Source organism: Molossus molossus, unplaced genomic scaffold (assembly GCF_014108415.1).
Source record: "Molossus molossus isolate mMolMol1 unplaced genomic scaffold, mMolMol1.p scaffold_m16_p_7, whole genome shotgun sequence".
Lineage (NCBI taxonomy): Eukaryota > Metazoa > Chordata > Mammalia > Chiroptera > Molossidae > Molossus > Molossus molossus.
Window position 1 is genome coordinate 16,536,859 of NW_023425401.1, and position 17,777 is coordinate 16,554,635.

At 46.3% G+C, this 17,777-nt stretch overlaps 1 protein-coding gene across 2 annotated transcripts in view; it reads right to left on the reverse strand.

Annotated features, from left to right (window-relative positions):
- The window catches only part of GPNMB (glycoprotein nmb), a 28,702-nt gene extending 25,690 nt beyond the window's left edge, over positions 1 to 3,012 (reverse strand). For both annotated transcript variants that reach the window (XM_036247653.1, XM_036247652.1), the window contains exon 1: positions 2,853 to 3,012. In XM_036247653.1, the coding sequence (XP_036103546.1) occupies positions 2,853 to 2,922 (70 nt within the window). In that variant the 5' untranslated portion in view covers positions 2,923 to 3,012. The remainder of the gene's footprint in view (positions 1 to 2,852) is intronic.
- Between the last annotated feature and the right edge of the window lie 14,765 nt (positions 3,013 to 17,777).

Consider the following 17,777-nt stretch of genomic DNA (forward strand, 5'->3'; position numbering starts at 1 on the left):
GGGGTGGGATGAGGTTGAAAAGGGACATGTGTTTGGCTATAAATGGGCATGAGGGATCCTTGCAGTGATAGAGCTATTCTATATTTTGACTGTATCAATGTCAATATCCTGGTTGTGATATTGTAAAAGAGTTTTGGAAGATGTTACCATTGACAGAAACTGGGTACGGGGTACAGAGGGATCTCTTTGTAGTTTTTCTTACAACTGTATGTGAATCTACACTGACCTCAAAATTAAAAATTGAATTAGAAATAAAATAAAACAGAATAGTAAGCAAACTAGAAGGAAAAAAGAGGGGTGTGTACGGGGGTGGGGAATTGTGCAGGTCAGCGGAGTCACCCCGCACAGCGCCAGCTTTCCCTCTGCACTCTGGGCTCCCTGCTCTGTCCATCGCCCGCAGAGAGGTAGCTGCGGCTGCCTGTGAGCTGCTCTGTCAACTCCTCCTCCTGCCTCCTTCCTGCCAGGCTGGGATTTGACAGTGGCAAGGAATCCCTTAGTGTTTGCTATACTGCTAAATCCCACCATCCTTATTTTTTTTCTGGCCAGAATCTCTGGCTCAGGGCCAGGTGAAGCCAGGAATGGCAGGGTTTTGCTATGTTAGCTAATAGGCAGGGATTCCTCTCAAACTGACGGAGAGATTCCACCTCTGCTCGTGTTTTACCGCGCAGAGCAAAGGACGCTGGTGGCATGGAGGCTAGAATTGGCTGCAGGGGCCTCCACTAACCTGTCGGCTCTCTGTCTCTCCATCTCCCCGGACCGCAGACTCCAGGGGGGCAGGTGTCTGCCCAGGAGGTTCTCTGAGGTAAGACAATTGCTACCTTGTGTGTCTCCCACTCCAAGCACCTGTTGTTAGCTGATGTCTCAAGAGCCCCATTGCCCTGTTTTGTAAAGGAGGAAATGAAAGCACCCCGGAGCCAAGTCGCTGTGGCCCTGCCCCGCGGCTGGCAGGGAACCCAAGTCAGTCCAAGCACAGGAAGGTCAGCGGGCTGCAGGGAAGCGGCCTCCTTCCTCTTGCCCGCCGTGTGGCCTGAGGAGAGTTACTTGCCCCCGCTGTGGCCTGTTTCCTGGTGTGGGAGACGGGATTAACACAGATCACGTGAGGCCAACACCGAGCAGTGGCTCTCAGGCCCTGGCACCCACAGCAGCCCCTGCACCTGGACTCCCGTGTCAGAGACAGCGGGCCTTTTCCTGCTCCGGTCGCAGGAGATGGCGGTGGGGTCTGCTGGGGCTGGCACCACCGGAACCTCCAGCCCCAGCTGTTTGGAGAACTGGCCGCTTCCCTCCCTTTCCCCCCAAGCATTTCCCTGCTGTCCCCACTGGGGGCTCCCATGACCCCCGGGACCCCCTTCCCCTCTCCACCCCTGCCTGGGCCTCTCCGGCCCCTGGACACTGAGCTCTGCCCTCCAGGGCTACCAGCAGTCCCCTGTTCCTCCCGCTCTCCACCCAACAGTCCCTCCTGGATCCCGCTCTGCAGGACACTCCCCCCTGCAAGGAGGAGGCGGGGAAGGATGTGTCACAGGACCCTCCGGCCATGGGTCCAAGAGCTTTCTCTCTCTCAGAGCTGGGCCCAGTAGGTGAGAAGCAGACCTGGCTCTTGGTGTCCTCACCTGTTGAACAGGGGGAAATCCTCTGCTCCACGAAGGTGCTGCAGGGATTACCCGAGTGGACAGAAGCAGCTGGCGTACAGGCTGCACATGGGGACAGAGGATGCTCGTCTCTTCTCAGCGCCGACCTCCCTCAGCCCCCAGCAGGTCGCCTGGCAGAATCAGGGTCCCTGGACTTTTCGTCCAGTGACTGTCACTACTCTTTTGGAGAAAGGTGGAATTGACCCTTCTGGGTGACGTATAATTTACTTTTCTAATTCTGCCCGGAGGATGGGGACCACCATCACCACCCACCCCCTGGACTGGACAAGTGGGCTGCCTCCGAGCTCAGTGGGGCAACGTTCTGGCTTTGCATGCCAACCACAAGAGGGACTTTTTAAATCCTCACCGAGGATGTTTTTGCATTTATCGTTAGATAGAGCGGGAGGGAGAGAGAGAGAAACACCTACGTGAAAGGAACACATCAAGTGGCTGCCTTCCGCACAACCCCAACTGGGGCCAGGGACAAACTGCAACAGAGGTACATGCCGTTAGCCGGAATCGAACCTGGGACTCTCTGGTCCACAGGCCAACGCTCTAACCACTGAACCAAACTGGCCAGGGCACAAGAGGAACTTCTTAAACAAGGGTGCTCCAACCCTACCTCCAGATTCTGATGTCACAGATCTGGGCATCTGCATTGTTAACAGCCCCCAGCCGTTAGTGCACAGCTAGAACGGAGATCTGGGCGGCAGCTCCTCTCTCAGGAACCTCACCATCGCGGCTGCAAGAGCCTGCAGGTCTGGGAAGAACTCTCAGCAGGTTAGCAGCAGGTTCTGGGCTGGGATTATCAGAGAGCTTGTCTCCAGAGTTGGGGTCCCCTTTTATCTGAGCTCTCCACCCTCCTGGATAGAAACCAAAGTTTAGTGGGTAGTGTGACTTTGTTCTCAGTCCAGAGACTGTTCCCCTCACATCCCTCGCCCTCCCACTGTCTGGCAAGATAGTAGGTCACAACTGTGATGGAAAAAAATAATGCCCCATAAGAGAGAGGCGGCACGGTTATTAGCTTCCAAGAGTCTGAAGCAAAGAATGGAGCCGGAGGCATTTTGTTGTAGTGCCGACATTCCCTACAGTTTCAGAAGAAGAAATGAGTGAGCGAGGAGCCTGCCTGAGGAGTTGCGTGGAGTCCGGCTTCTGGCTCAGGCAACATGACTTCAGACAACCAACAGCCTGAGACCGGGTTAAACCCAGACCCTGAGAATTACTCACGTTTGGCGGCATCGAGAGGCAATCTTGCAGCCAGGAGCAGAAGCCCCAGGAAACAGTAGAGACATCCCATGCTGAATTTAATTCTCACAGACCAGCAATCAAGGTTTGACTTCTAACTCCCCTGGCTCCATCTGCTAAGACCAGCAGTGCTCTTCTGGCTTCTTCTGCGCCCCACTCCTTATTTTAATTAAATTAAATATGGGCCTCGGGGCAGATCATGTGATGGTGTTGCCTGAGCTAGTCTCTGGAGTTCAGCCTCTTACAACTCATGTGCTTCTGACTCACTCACTCTTAGCATCTATTTATTCACTTTTAAGATGCACACTGTTTCAGTGCCATGATTCCACATTTCTAGCTAAAGAACTTTTAACTTCCTTTCCTTTGGACTCTATTTTAACGTCCTTCATCAAATAAAATTTTAATCTCCAACCTCATTGATAATCAGCTTGTTGCCATTCATTAACTGACTCACTCACCCAGTTCATGCTGAAATGTCACAATGATGCTTCTTTTGCTGTCACTTAGGTGACCAGCCCCTCCCAGTGCTGGCTTAATGCTGGTACATTCCCTTCTCCCAAGAGGAGTGAGGATGGGGGATGCATTTCTTCAGTCACTTGACATTGTGGATCACGTACATGGATAACATCTGTGGTGCCAGAAGGTGCTTGAAACAGCTGCTCAGGTCTCCAGTAGTTGAGAAACTTACCCCAAAGCACATTTATGATCTCTGTGCCATTCCATATAAAATTTGAAACATAATTTAGTGGTAAGTGCTCTTGAAGCATTTATGTGGTGTATCACTCAGGGTCAATTGCAGAAAACATACAGCATATGTATTTCATGTTACAGAAAGCAGGCGTCAAATGTCAAAACAAGCTGGTCTGGAACATGAATTTTATTCAAATTATTTCTGGTTACAGAATGTGCAGAAAATGTGGCAACATGAACACTTTACTGCATGTGATCTTTTTTTTTTTATCCTCACCCGAGGACATTTATTTATTTTTTTGTTCAGATAGAGTGGGAGGGAGAGAGAAGAAGAGAGAGAGAGAGAGAGAGAAACATCAGCGTGAAAGGGACACATCGAGTGGCTGCCACCTGCAAGACCCAACCGGGGCCGGGGACAAACTGCAACCGAGGTACGTGCCCTTAGCGGGAACTGAACCCGGGTCTCTCTGGACCGCAGGCCAAGGCTTTAATTGCTGAGCCAAACAGGCCAGGGCCACTGCATGTAATCTTTAAGTCACATCCACATAACCATTTTCAGTAGATACAGACGTCCTGCTGGGGGGAGGGTGAAATTTGGGGTATTGATTTATGTTTCAGCTGTGCTCAAGACAGAATGAAATAGTCTGGAGACTGAAATTCACAAAGCGGGGGGTGGGAGGTGGGGTGGTACCGACTCCCTACACGGCAGCTCGTTGGTGATTCTTCTATAGCCTTGCAAACAAATAGGAAGAGAAAATAGCAAAAAGACATATTATTCATGATTGAAACAACACTGTTTCCAGATACAGACGAATAAATGGGTAATGCAAGTGTTTTACGTTATATGAACAATCTGTATAATCCTATTTGCTTTTAACAACAAACATGCGTAACTTTTACAATTTAATAAAAAGCTTCAGTTTAGGAAAAACTTACTGTTGACTTATTTTTTTAAAGTATTATTGCTCTTTGTTACTGATCATTAGTTCTGGCTTGTGTTTTTGGCCAGATCAACTACCTCCATCTCTAACTTGGAAGTGACAAACTCTTCAGTAACAAAACCTTAATATGGAGACAGACTGAGTGATCAAATCTTATCTTACATCTCCTCTTCTTCCTTATCACATCGAGGGGAGGTAAATAGGGCAATAGGCAAAAAGGCAGGCAGCTGGGTGAGGTGAAGAAGACACCAACTCTTCGAGTCAAAGCACTACCGACTGGATCGGTGCCTGATAATCAACAGCGAACAACAGAGTCATTTACTTCGTAAGACTGGATACAGGGCTATTTTGGATAAGACATATCCTTAAGGTGTTTTAAAATAAATACATGAATAAAATCATACTATAAATTAAGTTTAAAATTGTTCAGTGAAAGAAGGGAACCATCTCAATTACTTGGTATTATCGACATGATTATTCAGTTTGGACATGATGTTGAGAAATAAGCATCCTGGTTTCGGACACCCCTCATGGTGGCCGCAGTCCCGACTGGAGGAGCAGCACCTGAGGTGTAATGACTGCAGCTGCCACCCAAAGGGGGTTTGGGGAGTGATGGGCAACAACCAAACCCAGGAGTCAGGGCAGCAAGGGGGGTGAGAGGGGTAGTTAACACCTTTAATTTTAGGGCTTTCTCAGTTCAAACTGGTGTTTTAAAGCAAGATAATAGAAAGTAAGGTTTCTTTCTCCCTGACTTTTGTAAACAGCTGTTGTATTCGATCCCTATTGCCACTGTAACAAGTGGCAGAAACTCGAAGGGTTAAAACAACACAAACCTATTGTCTTATGTTCTGGAAGTCAGATCTGAAATGGGCCTCAGTGGGCCAAAGTCAAAAGTGTCGGTAGGGAAGCTGTAGTGAAGACTTTCTCCTCGGCTTTTCCAGCTTCTAGAGGCTTCCCTCTCTGTCCTGGCGCATGCCCCCCTTCCATCTGCAAAGCCAGCCCTGGCCGGGGGAGCCTGTCTCACGTCACACGTCACACCTGACAACGACCCCCCTTCCTTCCTCTCTCCCTTAGAAGGACCCTTGTGGTTACATGGGGCTCATCTGGATAATCCAGATTCATTTCCCCATCTTAAGTCAGTTGATCAGCAACCTTAATTCCACCTGCAACCTTAATTCCCTCTTGCCACATAACATCTTCACAGGTTCCGGGGATTAGGATGTGAGCAGCTTTGGGGGCCATTATCCTGCCTATCAAAGTAATATCGCAGGTGACTTAGCAAAAAATTCTATTTATGAAGAAGAGTGTGTGATAAGAACAGTGATGGGAAGTACCTCTCAAAGCTTCCAAGACTTGTTGAAACAGAGCCTTTGCTAGTTGGCAGAACAGAAAGGCAAGAATAAACGAAAGATACAGGGATCAGCTCAGAGAGAGAGAAAGCTCATGTGATGTGTCCTGTCTGGGCTTTTGAACGTGTTATAGTCAGAGTCACGGTTTCCAGATTTAAGCATTAACAAGTGACTCAGAGACTTCTGTTTTTGTGCAGTTCTTCAGTCTCTGGGTGCTCTCTGCATGAATAAGTAGTTAAATGCCCTCGTTTTCAGGTTCATTAAGTTTTGAAACTACACTTCAACCAACATAATTTTTTCCTAGCCTTTCAGGGAAAGCGGAGGAAATGAATTACGAAGGTCGGCGCATCCTCTCGTGGTCACCTTTGTGGTCACAAAGCACCAAAGGCTGTTGAATTTTCAGCCTGATGAGTTAATTGGATAAGCACAGAGGAGACAGGGAGAGCGCAATCCAGGTGGGACAGAAAACCATGGAGAGAAGAAGGAACCTTGAAAAGAAATGAAGTACTGATATACGCTCACATGCGGATGAACCGCAGACACTTCGTGCTGAGTGAAAGAAGCCGTTCTCATAAGCTCACATATCATGTGGCTCCATTTATAGGAAATATCCAGAATAGGCAAACCCACGCGAGAAAACAGGTTGGTGACTGCCAGGGGCTGCAGGGAGGAGAAAGGGAGGAGAGCGTGTTTAGTGGGCTTGACTGTGGTGTGACGCGAAAACATCGGGGAAGTAGACAGCAGCGGAGGCCGCACCACAGGGGCCAGTCCCAAGTGCCACTGGCGTGTTCACTTTGAAATGGTTAATATTGCCCTGGCCGGTTTGGCTCAGCGGTTAGAGAGTCGGCCTGCGGTCAAGAGAGACCGGGTTCGGTTCCCGCTAAGGGCATGTACCTCGGTTGCAGTTTGTCCCCAGCCCTGGTTGGTCATGCGGGTGGCAGCCACTAGATGTGTCCCTTTCACGTCGATGTTTCTCTCTCTCTCTCTTCCTCTCTCTCCCTCCCACTCTATCTGAACAAAAGAATGGAAAAATGTCCTCGGGTGAGGATAAAAAAAAAAAATAAAAAAAAAAATAACATAAAATGGTTAATATTATGTTATGAGAATTTCACCTGGATTTTAAAAAAAATGTTCTTCCCTTTATGGTATTGATTTTAGAGAGAGAAGAAGTGAGGAGAGAGAGATAGAAACATTGATGAGAGAGAACATGGATTGGCCGCCTCCTGCATGCCCCCCACCAGGGATTGGGCCCACAGCCTGGGCATGTGCCCTGACCGGGAATCAAGCTGGCCACCTCTTGGTGCATGGGTTGACGCTCAAACACTGAGCCATACCGACTGGACCACCTGGATTAAATAAAAAAAAAGGACATAATGATTAACTCCACAAGACCCTTTGTCGTGTGCCAGGCACGATGCTAGAAAGTGAGGATGAAGAGAACAGGGCGCCTGGCGCCATGGGGCGTACACTCCACTGGAGGCAGGGGTCAGATGAAGAGGCAGGTAGATGCTGTGACAGAAGCAGGTCAGGAGCACAGCAAGGGCATGGGTAGTGCTGTCCAATACAAATATACTGTGAGCCACATACAAAATTTAAAATTTCCTGGTAGCCACATTTAAAACAAGTACAGAGAAACAGTTGATAGTAACTTGATACCATGAATTATTTAACTCAATAGACCTAAAACATCATTTCAGCGTGTAATCAGCATATAGAATTAATAAGAAACTATTTTATATATATTTATTTTCATGCAGACTTTGAAATCCAGTGTGTGTTTGTTTCCCTTACAGCACATGTCATTTTAGATCAGTGCATATGCCCATGGCTGGTGTTTGGGACAGTGCAGCTCTGGAGGGACAGAGGGTGAGGGGTGGCCTGGGGCGTGGGCTGCTCCGGGCAGAGAAAGTTGTGGGGCCACAGCCCAAAAGGGAGCTAAGGCTGGAGGGACACAGAGGTCTAAAAGCCGTGAGGCGCCATGCTCCTCCTACGTCGAGCCTGATTTTGATGGAAAGTGGGTATAATGCACATTGCTTTGTTCTTTTTTCTCTGATCTCTCAGCGCTGGAGATAAAGCAGAGAGGTTGCGTTCCCATTACACGTGATTGATTTAATATGACCACTCCCCCGCCCTGACTGTCCATCTCCAGCATTCTTTTCAAAGTGAAAATAATTCTTGTAAAACTCCGTCTCGTCTCAACTCAGTCATTAGTGCCTTGCTCAAGATAATGTTTCAATGTTAGCCAAGGGGGAAAGCTCTCCAGGCAACCGATTTCAGAAGCGTAAGGTATGTTTCCAGAACTTCTTTTAACTTTAATATTTTGAAATGGTTACAAGAATAGTACAACTCTCATATATCCTTTATCCAGATTTACCAATTTTAACATTTTGCCACATTTGCACACTAGTTTACATATACTTATGTGTATATTTGTACATATACACATACATATGTTATTTTTGGTTATTGTTTTTATGAATCGTAAATTGCAGGCATCAGGCTCTTATGCTCTTCGGCTAGTATTTCCTAAGATCAAGGGCATGCTGTTAACACAAGTACAGTGCAATTACCCCAATCAGGGAATTTAACATTGGTTTATCCAGTAACATATTTTATAACAGTCCCTGCCCCCCCCCACCCCAGGATCACGCATTGTATTGTCATGTCCTCTAATCTGGAACATTCCCTCAGCCTACTTTATCTTTCATGATATTAAACTTTTTGAAGAGTAGAGGCTAGTTTTTATTATTGTTTTTATAGAATAGGAATTATTGTGCTTATTTCACTTAGCACAATAGTTCCTATTTTCTTCAAGTTTCTGTGGGGAGGACTGTGTTGATTGATTGATTGATGTTCATGCCTGGGTCTTAGAGGCAGGTGGGACTGTCAGAGAGGACAGAGAAAGTGTGGGGACAGCCCAGCTGGCGTGGCTCAGTTGGTTGGATGTCATCCTGTGCACCAGGAGGTCGCTGATTTGATTCCCAGTCAGGGCACATGCCTGGGTCGTGGCCTTGATCCCCAGGAGGGGGCGTGGAGGAGGCAGCCAATGGATGTTTCTCTCTCATTGATGTTTCTATCCCTCTCTCCCTCTCGCTTCCTTTCTCTGAAATCAATAAAAAAACATATTAAAACAAAAAGAGTGTGGGGACAGATCCCACCAAAGTCACAGACTAAAAGAGAATTGAGAGACACTGGTATAGAGCAAGCCAAGCAACCATCTGTAAAGGCCACCATATCATACCTCTCTGTGTAGTTTAAAGACTGTATTACATCCTGGCCGGTTTGGCTCAACAGTTAGAGCATCAGCCCTCGGACCAAAGGGCCTCAGATTTGATTCCCTGGTCAAGGGCACACACCTGGGTTGCAAGTCTGATCCCCCACCCAGACTTACTGGATGTGTCTCTCTCACATCAATGTCTCTCTCTCTCTCTCTCTCTCTCTCTCTCTCTCTCTCTCTCTCTCCCTCCCTCCCTCCAACTCTATTTTTAATTTTTTTTCTTTATTTATTTTAGAGAGAGAGGAAGGGAGATGGAAAGAAAGACAGAAACATTGATGAAAGAGAACATCGATTGGCCGCCTCCTGCATGCCTCCCACTGGAGATTTGGCCCACAACCTGGGCATGTGCCCTGACCAGGAATCGAACTGGCCACCTCTTGATGCATGGGTTGATGCTCAACCACTGAGCCACACTGGCCAGGTTCAACTCTGTTTTAAAAAAAAATCAATGAAAATATTCTTGGGTGAGGGATTAAAAATAAATAAATAAATAAATAAATAAATAAATAAATAAATAAATGCAGTAGCTTTTTTTTTTTTAAATCCTTACCCGAGGATATTTTTACATTTATCTTCAGACAGAGCAGGAGGGAGAAAGAGAGGAAGAGAGAGAGAGAAACATCAATGTGAGAGAGACATCAATTGGTTGCCACCTGCACAACCCCAACCAGGTCCAGGGATGAACCACAACCAAGGTACGTGCCCTTGGCTGGCATCGAACCCGGGACTCCCTGGTCTGCAGGCCGATGCTCCAGCCACTGAGCAACACTGCCCAGGGCTAAAATGCAGTAGCTCTTTAGAAAAAAAAAAGTTGTATTACTTTCCTGTTAGTCTTTGTCTGACTGTGCCTTCAGCTGCTCATCTGTCGACTAGAGGGTTTGTAATGGGAACGTGTAACAGGTTCTGAGACCGAGAATCAAAGGAGCCTCTGTCAAGGCACCATCTCGGAGCCCGTGGCTCTGGCTCCCAAGGCCGCAATCCCACGCTGGTGCTGGCTTCACGTCCCCTTGGAACCCGCGTGTTCACATCCTGGTCTTTCTTTCCTACGTGCAGAGCATACTTTGGCTGTAAGCCAGTAGTAGCGTCCTTGGATTGCGGTTAACCACTGAGAGAGATCACGCGGGTGACCCTGATGAGCCCCCATTATGAATGTAAGAGTCTGGGCTGCCAGAGGACGGGGGGCACCGTTCAACTCACCGCCTCACGCCACGCCACTGTCCCGCAGCAGAAGGACCCTGTGAAACACACTGTCTTAGAAGAGGCCAAGCAGAACTACAGAAGCTACTCGGCTAACTTAGTGCCTGTATGGTTGGAAAACCATGGGAAACTACTTGGAAAAGATGTTCTCTTTCGAAAGGAGTTCTCAATCTCAGGAAAGGTTAGAATTAAGCTATTACCTGGTTCCATGCATAAAAAATAGTTCAAATTTCTACATTGTCTTTCCAGGGTCAAACACCAGCCTCACCATTAGTGAACCTTGGGGCAGACACTGTTCATTGCCTACCTCAAAGCTATTCCTTTGTTCCTCATTCTCTGATGCTGTCTGAGTTTTGGGTGGAGGTCTGCAGTTTCCAAGGTGGAGGGGCTGTCCAGTTCCTGGTCTAAGTGAGCACGGATCATAGATTTCATGTTTCTTTGGAACCTATGTTCACATCCTGTGTGTTCACATTCTGGCTATGACCACAAGGGCAAGTCTGCTGAGAGAGCCTCGGGGAGTATTTTCCTCTCATAAAGAGGGGGTATAGTAGGTCAAGTTCTTTGCCCATATTGCTGCCAGTGTTCCGCATTTGAACGTGGTCTCTTGGGGAAACCATCAAGCAGCTGCTGATACTGTCTTGCAACCCTGAACAGGGGAAGAGACACTGCCCAGGGCCCTGAGCTGACTTCAATGACCTGTTGAACCATTGGATTTCTTGTTATGTGAGGATTGAAAGCCCCAGCAGTAGGCTATTCTGTTGCTTGAAGCCAAAAGTAGTCCCAAATCATCATACCCAGCACTGCAAGGCTCTGTGTGGCACATTCAGAGAAATAAAAGACACACTGGATGTGATTTTCATCCTCAAGGGACATTCAATCTGGTTTCGGGGTTGGCGAGTTTTTAGCCAAGGGCCAGAGAGTAAATACTTTAGGCTTTGTGAGTCATAGTCTCTGTCATGACCGCTCAACTTCACAGGTGTGACGAAGCAGCGTAGACAATGCGAGTGTGGCTGTGTTTCAATAAAACTTTATTTATGAACACTGAAATGTGTATTTCGTATACTGTTGTTCAGGTGTCACAAAATATTCTTATTTTCCTCTTAACCATTTGAAGATGCAAAAGTCTTTCTTAGAGGGCTGTACAAAACTATGAGGTTGGCTGAATTTCATTAATAGATTACTGACCCTTGTGCTGGACAAGGAGAAACCTGGAAAAAAGCAAACAAGCATCTTTTTGATTTACAAGAAGGGAAAACTGAAGCTAGGGAAAAGACAGGCTTTAAAGTTTCACTTTCTCAACCTGTGGGTCACGACCCCTTTGGGGGTTGAACAACCCTTTCACTGGGGTCGCCTAAGACATAACAGTAGCAAAATTACAGTTATGAAGTAGCAACAAAAATAACTTTATGGTTGGGGGTCACCACAACACGAGGAACTGTATTAAAGGGTCGCGGCATCAGGAAGGTTGAGAACCACTGGCTTAAATAAAAGAAAACCTCTGTGCAGTTGAGAAGGACTGACCCAGAGCTGAGAGAGGACTGGGAAACCAGTGTAAATGAAAGAAATATTCAAGGACTTTTGTGCTTTAGTTTGAGACAGCCTCCTCCCCTACATCACTGAGATATTCACCCACACGTTCTGCTATTAACCCCATTGTTTCAGCTTCCAAATTTTGGCCTTGAATGGATCTAGAGTTCACTTTGTATGTAGTGCTACACGGGGATCAGTTTTATTTTTATCTACATAGTAGCAAGATTTCTCAAGACTATCTTTCGAGAACCCCTCTTTTCCTGGTGTGTCATAGTGGATGGGGGCAAGCTGGGTGTCTGTCACCTAGGGAAGGGGAGGGGGAGGGAGAGGGTCATATATGAGGATGTGCACAGGGGTACCAAGCAGCAGGGAGAAGAGAGGCCTAGAAGTCCTCAGGCAGCATGGATTTTAAGACTGTAGGGAAATGTTACACACGACACTCATGTAACACAAAGACACGTGTGTTCACCACTAAAACACCCTCTACACAAACCCTGGGAAGCAGAGAGTCACGGTAGACACAGAATGGGGGTGGGGGTGGATAAAGGAGTGAGAAAGAGCACAGATAAACTATAAAGCAAGAGAGCAGACTTATGTGGAGACTAATGATGAGCATGTGCTTCCAAACGAGGGGTAAAATTAACACTCTTCATCTAGGTTAACATTTTAAAAGCAGTTTATGAGCTTCTTGAAAAACCAGATCTGGTTCATGTCGGGGCCTGGGGTTTCCTGATCATTCTTGCCTCGGAGTGAAAGCTTGGTAACTTGTCATCACCACAGCAAGGCGAAGGCCTCCCTGGAGGCGTGGCAGCTCACGTGATGAGTGAAAAGCGCCAGCGGTTTTGTCAGGTGTGGGCGGGTATTAGGGAGTAAGACTGTGGGAAAGGATTGGAGCAGCACTTCAGAAAGGCCAGCAGGTTAGGAGGCTGGATTAAATCGTCTACCCAGGACTACAACAGTGACAATGACAATGATTACTTTTCTTTAAAAAACATATATATTTATTGATCTTTAGAGAGAAAGGAAGGGGGAGAGAGAGAAACATCGATGTGAGAGAGAAACAAAGATGGGCCGCCTCCTGCATGCTCCCCACTGGAGATTGAACCCGAAACCTGGGCATGTGCCCTGACTGGGAATCAAACCAGCAACCTTTTAGTGCACAGGATAACACCCAACCAACTGAGCCACACCAGCCGTGGCCATACGATTACTTTTCTATGCTGGACAATAATCTAAGTGTTTCACATCCTCACAACTACCCTCTGGGGGTAGGTACTTTAATCGTTCTGATTTTTCAGCTGTGGAGACTAGGGCACAGAGAGGTGAGGTAATTTGCCCAAGGTCACACAGCTAGTAAGTACTGGAATGGGATTTGGACCCCTGGTTCCAGAATCTGCCACTGAATTCTCGCACTGTGCAGGGGTTTCACTGGGGCTGGCAGTGTCATGAAGCTCTACCATCAGCATCACTTAACGTATGCTCTTGGGGATAATGGTTTATTATAAAGTTTAACTTTTTAAAAATATGGGAACATTTGGTACTACAGGGGGGCAATATACATATTTTTGGCTTTAACATCTTTTTTTTTTTGTATAGATATCTATTAATTTATTAGTTTTTCTTTTTTTAATTCTCATCCAAGGATATTTTTTTCCATTTATCTTCAGATAGAGTGGGAAGGAGGGAGAGAGGGAGAGAGGGAGAGAGGGAGAGAGAGAGAGAGAGAGAGAGAGAGAGAGAGAGAGGAACATCAATGTTGTTTGATTGATATGAGGGAGACACATCAATTGGCTGCCTCTTGCATGACCCCGACCAGGGCCAGAAACTGAACCACAACCAAGGTACGTGCCCTTGACTGGAATCGAACTGGCAACTCTTTGGTCTGTGGGCCAATGCTCTAACCGCTGAGCCAAACCAGCCAGGGACTTAACATCTTTTTTCAAGAATATCTGTTCTGCGGTTTTATTTCTCGATAAATTAATATATTACTGACTCTTTTTATTTTTATTTATTTTATTTTATTTTTTTATCCTTACCTGAGGACATTTTTAAATTTATCTTCAGACAGAGTGGGAGGGAGAAAGGGGGGAAGAGAGAGAGAGAAACATCGATGTGAGAGAGAGACATCGAGTGGTTGCCACCAACACGACCCCAACTAGGGCTGGGGACAAACTGCAACCAAGGTACATGCCCTTAGCGGGAACCGAACCCGGGACTCTCTGGTCCACGGGCTGATGCTCTAACCACTGAGCAAAACCAGCCAGGGCTCACTGACTCTTTTTATTTTTAATTTTTAATTTTTTTTTTTATCCTCACCCAAGGACATTTTTCCATTTTTTGTTCAGGTAGAGTGGGAGGGAGAGAGAGGAACAGAGAGAGAGAGAGAGAAACATTGACGTGAAAGGGACACATCGAGTGGCTGCCACCTGCACAACCGACCAGGGCCGGGGACAAACTGCAACCGAGGTACGTGCCCTTAGCAGGAACCGAACCCGGGTCTCTCAGGACCGCAGGCCGACGCTCTAACAGCTGAGCCAAACCGGCCAGGGCTCACTGACTCTTTTTAAATAAAAAACTACTGAGGGCCACATTCTATGCTAGTGGCACGAACTATATATACTGTGAAGTGTCCTTCCTGGGCCTGGATATTGAGAATGACAGAGGCGAGAAGGGGCCATTTTAATGGAGGGACAATGATGACAAGTTCACAGGTTAACTGGACCTTCTAATCTCTAATTGTATTATTTGCAACTTAGTCAATGGAAAAGATTTGCATGCCTTCATTAGTCTCGAAGATAAATGGTTGCATTTTACACTACCAAGCAGATTAAAATACTGTTAGTGAGCAGAATAAAAAGAAGAGGAAAGACACCAACGAGAATCATGTCAGTGAGCTGTATCAACGGGAAAGTTAAAGGTTTTTGTATTCAGGGCCCTCCGGTGGTAAACTGATCTTTCAGGCCATGTCTTGGAGTGTGTTCAAACCAAGAAGAAAGAGCGACAGTCTCCATTAGCTGGAGGAACAAGAGGCATTTTCAGGGGGAGCTAATGAAGGGTTGAGACTGCAACGAGCATGGAAATAACTGAGTCTGAACTCATTGAACTGTTCTGTGCTGTTTACTGATGTTCAAACATGAAAAGACCCCATTGATTCAAGTTCTCTGGCCCCGAATCCCTTCATCAAGTGTGCAAGGAATTGGCATGACACTCGAGGCCCCAAAGAGTGACACCATGAAAAAGAGACACGTGAAGGAAGTGGACTTTTCTGGCAGGAACACCCAGCGCCTGTGAAAGGGAACACTGCACGTCTGTGGGGCCGGGCCAGGGGCCACAGCTGTCCCATGAGGCTGCGCGAATACGCGGCTTCTGTCGAAGGAATTGGGTTTCTGAGAAAGAACTAAGGCCTGGGCTGGGCCAAGGTGCAGAGGAGGGCTCAGAATGGTGAGAAACACAGCTGGGTTGGCACCCGGAGAGCACACCAGGCCCCCTGAAAGGCAGCCCTGCTGCGAATAAGGGCCATTGTTCAGTGAAACTTCAGTCCCCAGGGGCTCAACCAGATGTGCTGAGAGGAGGCGGCTGTCCCCCTGAGTCAGCTCACACTGGATGCGACACATGGGGCTGGAGTTTAAAGACTTAATCCAACTTTTAAGAGGAGAGGATTGTTGTTTTTTAATCATCACCCGAGGATATTTTTTTCATTTCTCTTCAGACAGAGTGGAAGGGAGAGAGAGGAAGAAAGGGAGAGAGGGAGAGAGATAGAAACATCAATGTGAGAAACCGACTGGTCTCCTGCACGACCCTGAACAGGGCCAGGGACGAACTGCAACCGAGGTACATGCCCTTGTCCAGAATTGAACCCACAATTCATTGGTCTGTGGGCCGACGCTCTAACTGCTGAGCCAAACTGGCCAGGGCAAGAGGAGAGAATTGTGACACTATGTTTTAACAGGTTCATCCTTGAGAAAGACAGCAGGCCAAAACGGGACACTCTTGTGAGACAAAGGGAAGGGACAGTCAGGAAATAACATATAGAAGGAGGAGGAGAAGCTTTAAGACTGAACTCTCCCTTTTTTTTTGTTTGTTAATTCTCACCTGAGGATGTTTCTCCATCAGTTTTTAGATAGAGTAGATGGGAGGGAGAGAAAGAGAGAAACATCAATGTGAGAGAGACATATCCATTGGTTGCCTCCTGCATGACCCTGATCAGGGCCAGGGATCGAACCTGCAACCCAGGTACGTGCCCTTGACTGGAAATCGAAAAGGTGATTCTTTGGTCCGCAGGCTGATGCTCCAACTGCTGAGCCAAACTGGCCAGGACCACACATATTTTTACACATAGTTAATCCTATTATAACAAAATTCAGATGTACATAAAAACAAATTAGTACAATGATTCCCTGTATATCTATCAAATGGATTTAGTAATTACTAACATTTTGCCTTCTTTTCTTTATATATTTTTCATCTCTTTATTTCTTTACCATTATTTAAAAACAAATCCCAGATACTTCTCTAGCTTGGTGTCTTTTTCTAAATGTCATATACATAAATAATAATAGTAATAATAATGATGATGACAACAAAACACTAATACAATAAGCACAATGTTTGTATATATATATTTGCTATATTTTTAATTAAAATAATTATTAACTAAAATAATAATTATAGCAAACACATATACAGTGCTTATTTTGTGACAGGTACTATTGTAAACACTTTATAAACCTGAACTCACTTAAGCCCTCACAGCAACCCTATGCAGGCAGATACTCTTATTATTCCATTTTACAGATGATAAAACTGAGGCACAGTGAGGTGAAGTGACTTGCCCAATGTCACACAGTTAATAAATGATGTATGCATGATAGGAATCCAAGCAGACTGGTCCTAGAATCTGTGCTTGTACCACTACTTTATACTGCATTTTATACATCTCTTCCAGCATACCTAAAAGATACCTTAAAGTTACCATGTCCAAAACTGAACTGATTTTCTCCCCTAAACCAACTCCTTCCCCAGTGTGACGGATATTGTGGATTGGCGTACTCAATATCTATCCCCAGCTCCTTCAAAAGTGCCTTCCAATATTACCCAGGCAGGAGAGCTAAAAACCACCTTTCGCAGACTTTCGCAAAGCTAGGGTTCCAGATGTCACCTGGGTTTTGACAATCAGAGGCCAGCCTCTGATCTGGAACTGATCTAATGAGCAGAGGCAGGCACAGACAGGCGCTTCCTGGTGAGGACCCCGGGGGAAGAGGCACAGCTCTGAGGCGGGGTGGCTTTGCGGGTTAGCAGAGGCAGCAGGCCCATGTGACAGAGCTGTTCCTAAAACTCAGTCTCCTGCCTATGTTGTTGGCCCTTGTACGCTCCTGTGAGTCATTTTATATGCTGAAATGTCTTTTTTTGCTTAAACTAACTAGAGTGGATTCTCTTCTCTGCAACTGCGCCTTGGCTGCAATTCCATTTTTACATTAGTGGCAATTACATTCTTCATGGGTGTGTATGTATGTAAAACTTACCAAACTGTACACTTTAAATATACATATCATATCATATTATATATTAAGCCTCAATACAACTTTTAAATATGGTCCATTTTGACCCTGGACAGTTTGCTCAGTGGTTAGATCATTGGCCCATGGACCAAAGGGTCTCGGGTTTGATTCCCAGTCAAGGGCATGTATCTCGATTGCCGATTCGGTCCCTGGACCTAGTCAGGGTCATGCAGGATGCAGCCAATCAATGTGTCTCTCTCACATCCATGTCTTTCTCTCTCTCCCTCCCTCCCTTCCACTCTATCTAAAAATCAATGGAAAAATATCCTCAGGTAAAAATTAACAGAAAAAATATGGTCCATTTTTGAGTTAACTTTTATATACAATGTGAGGTATAGCTCAAAGATCATCTTCTGCATGTGATT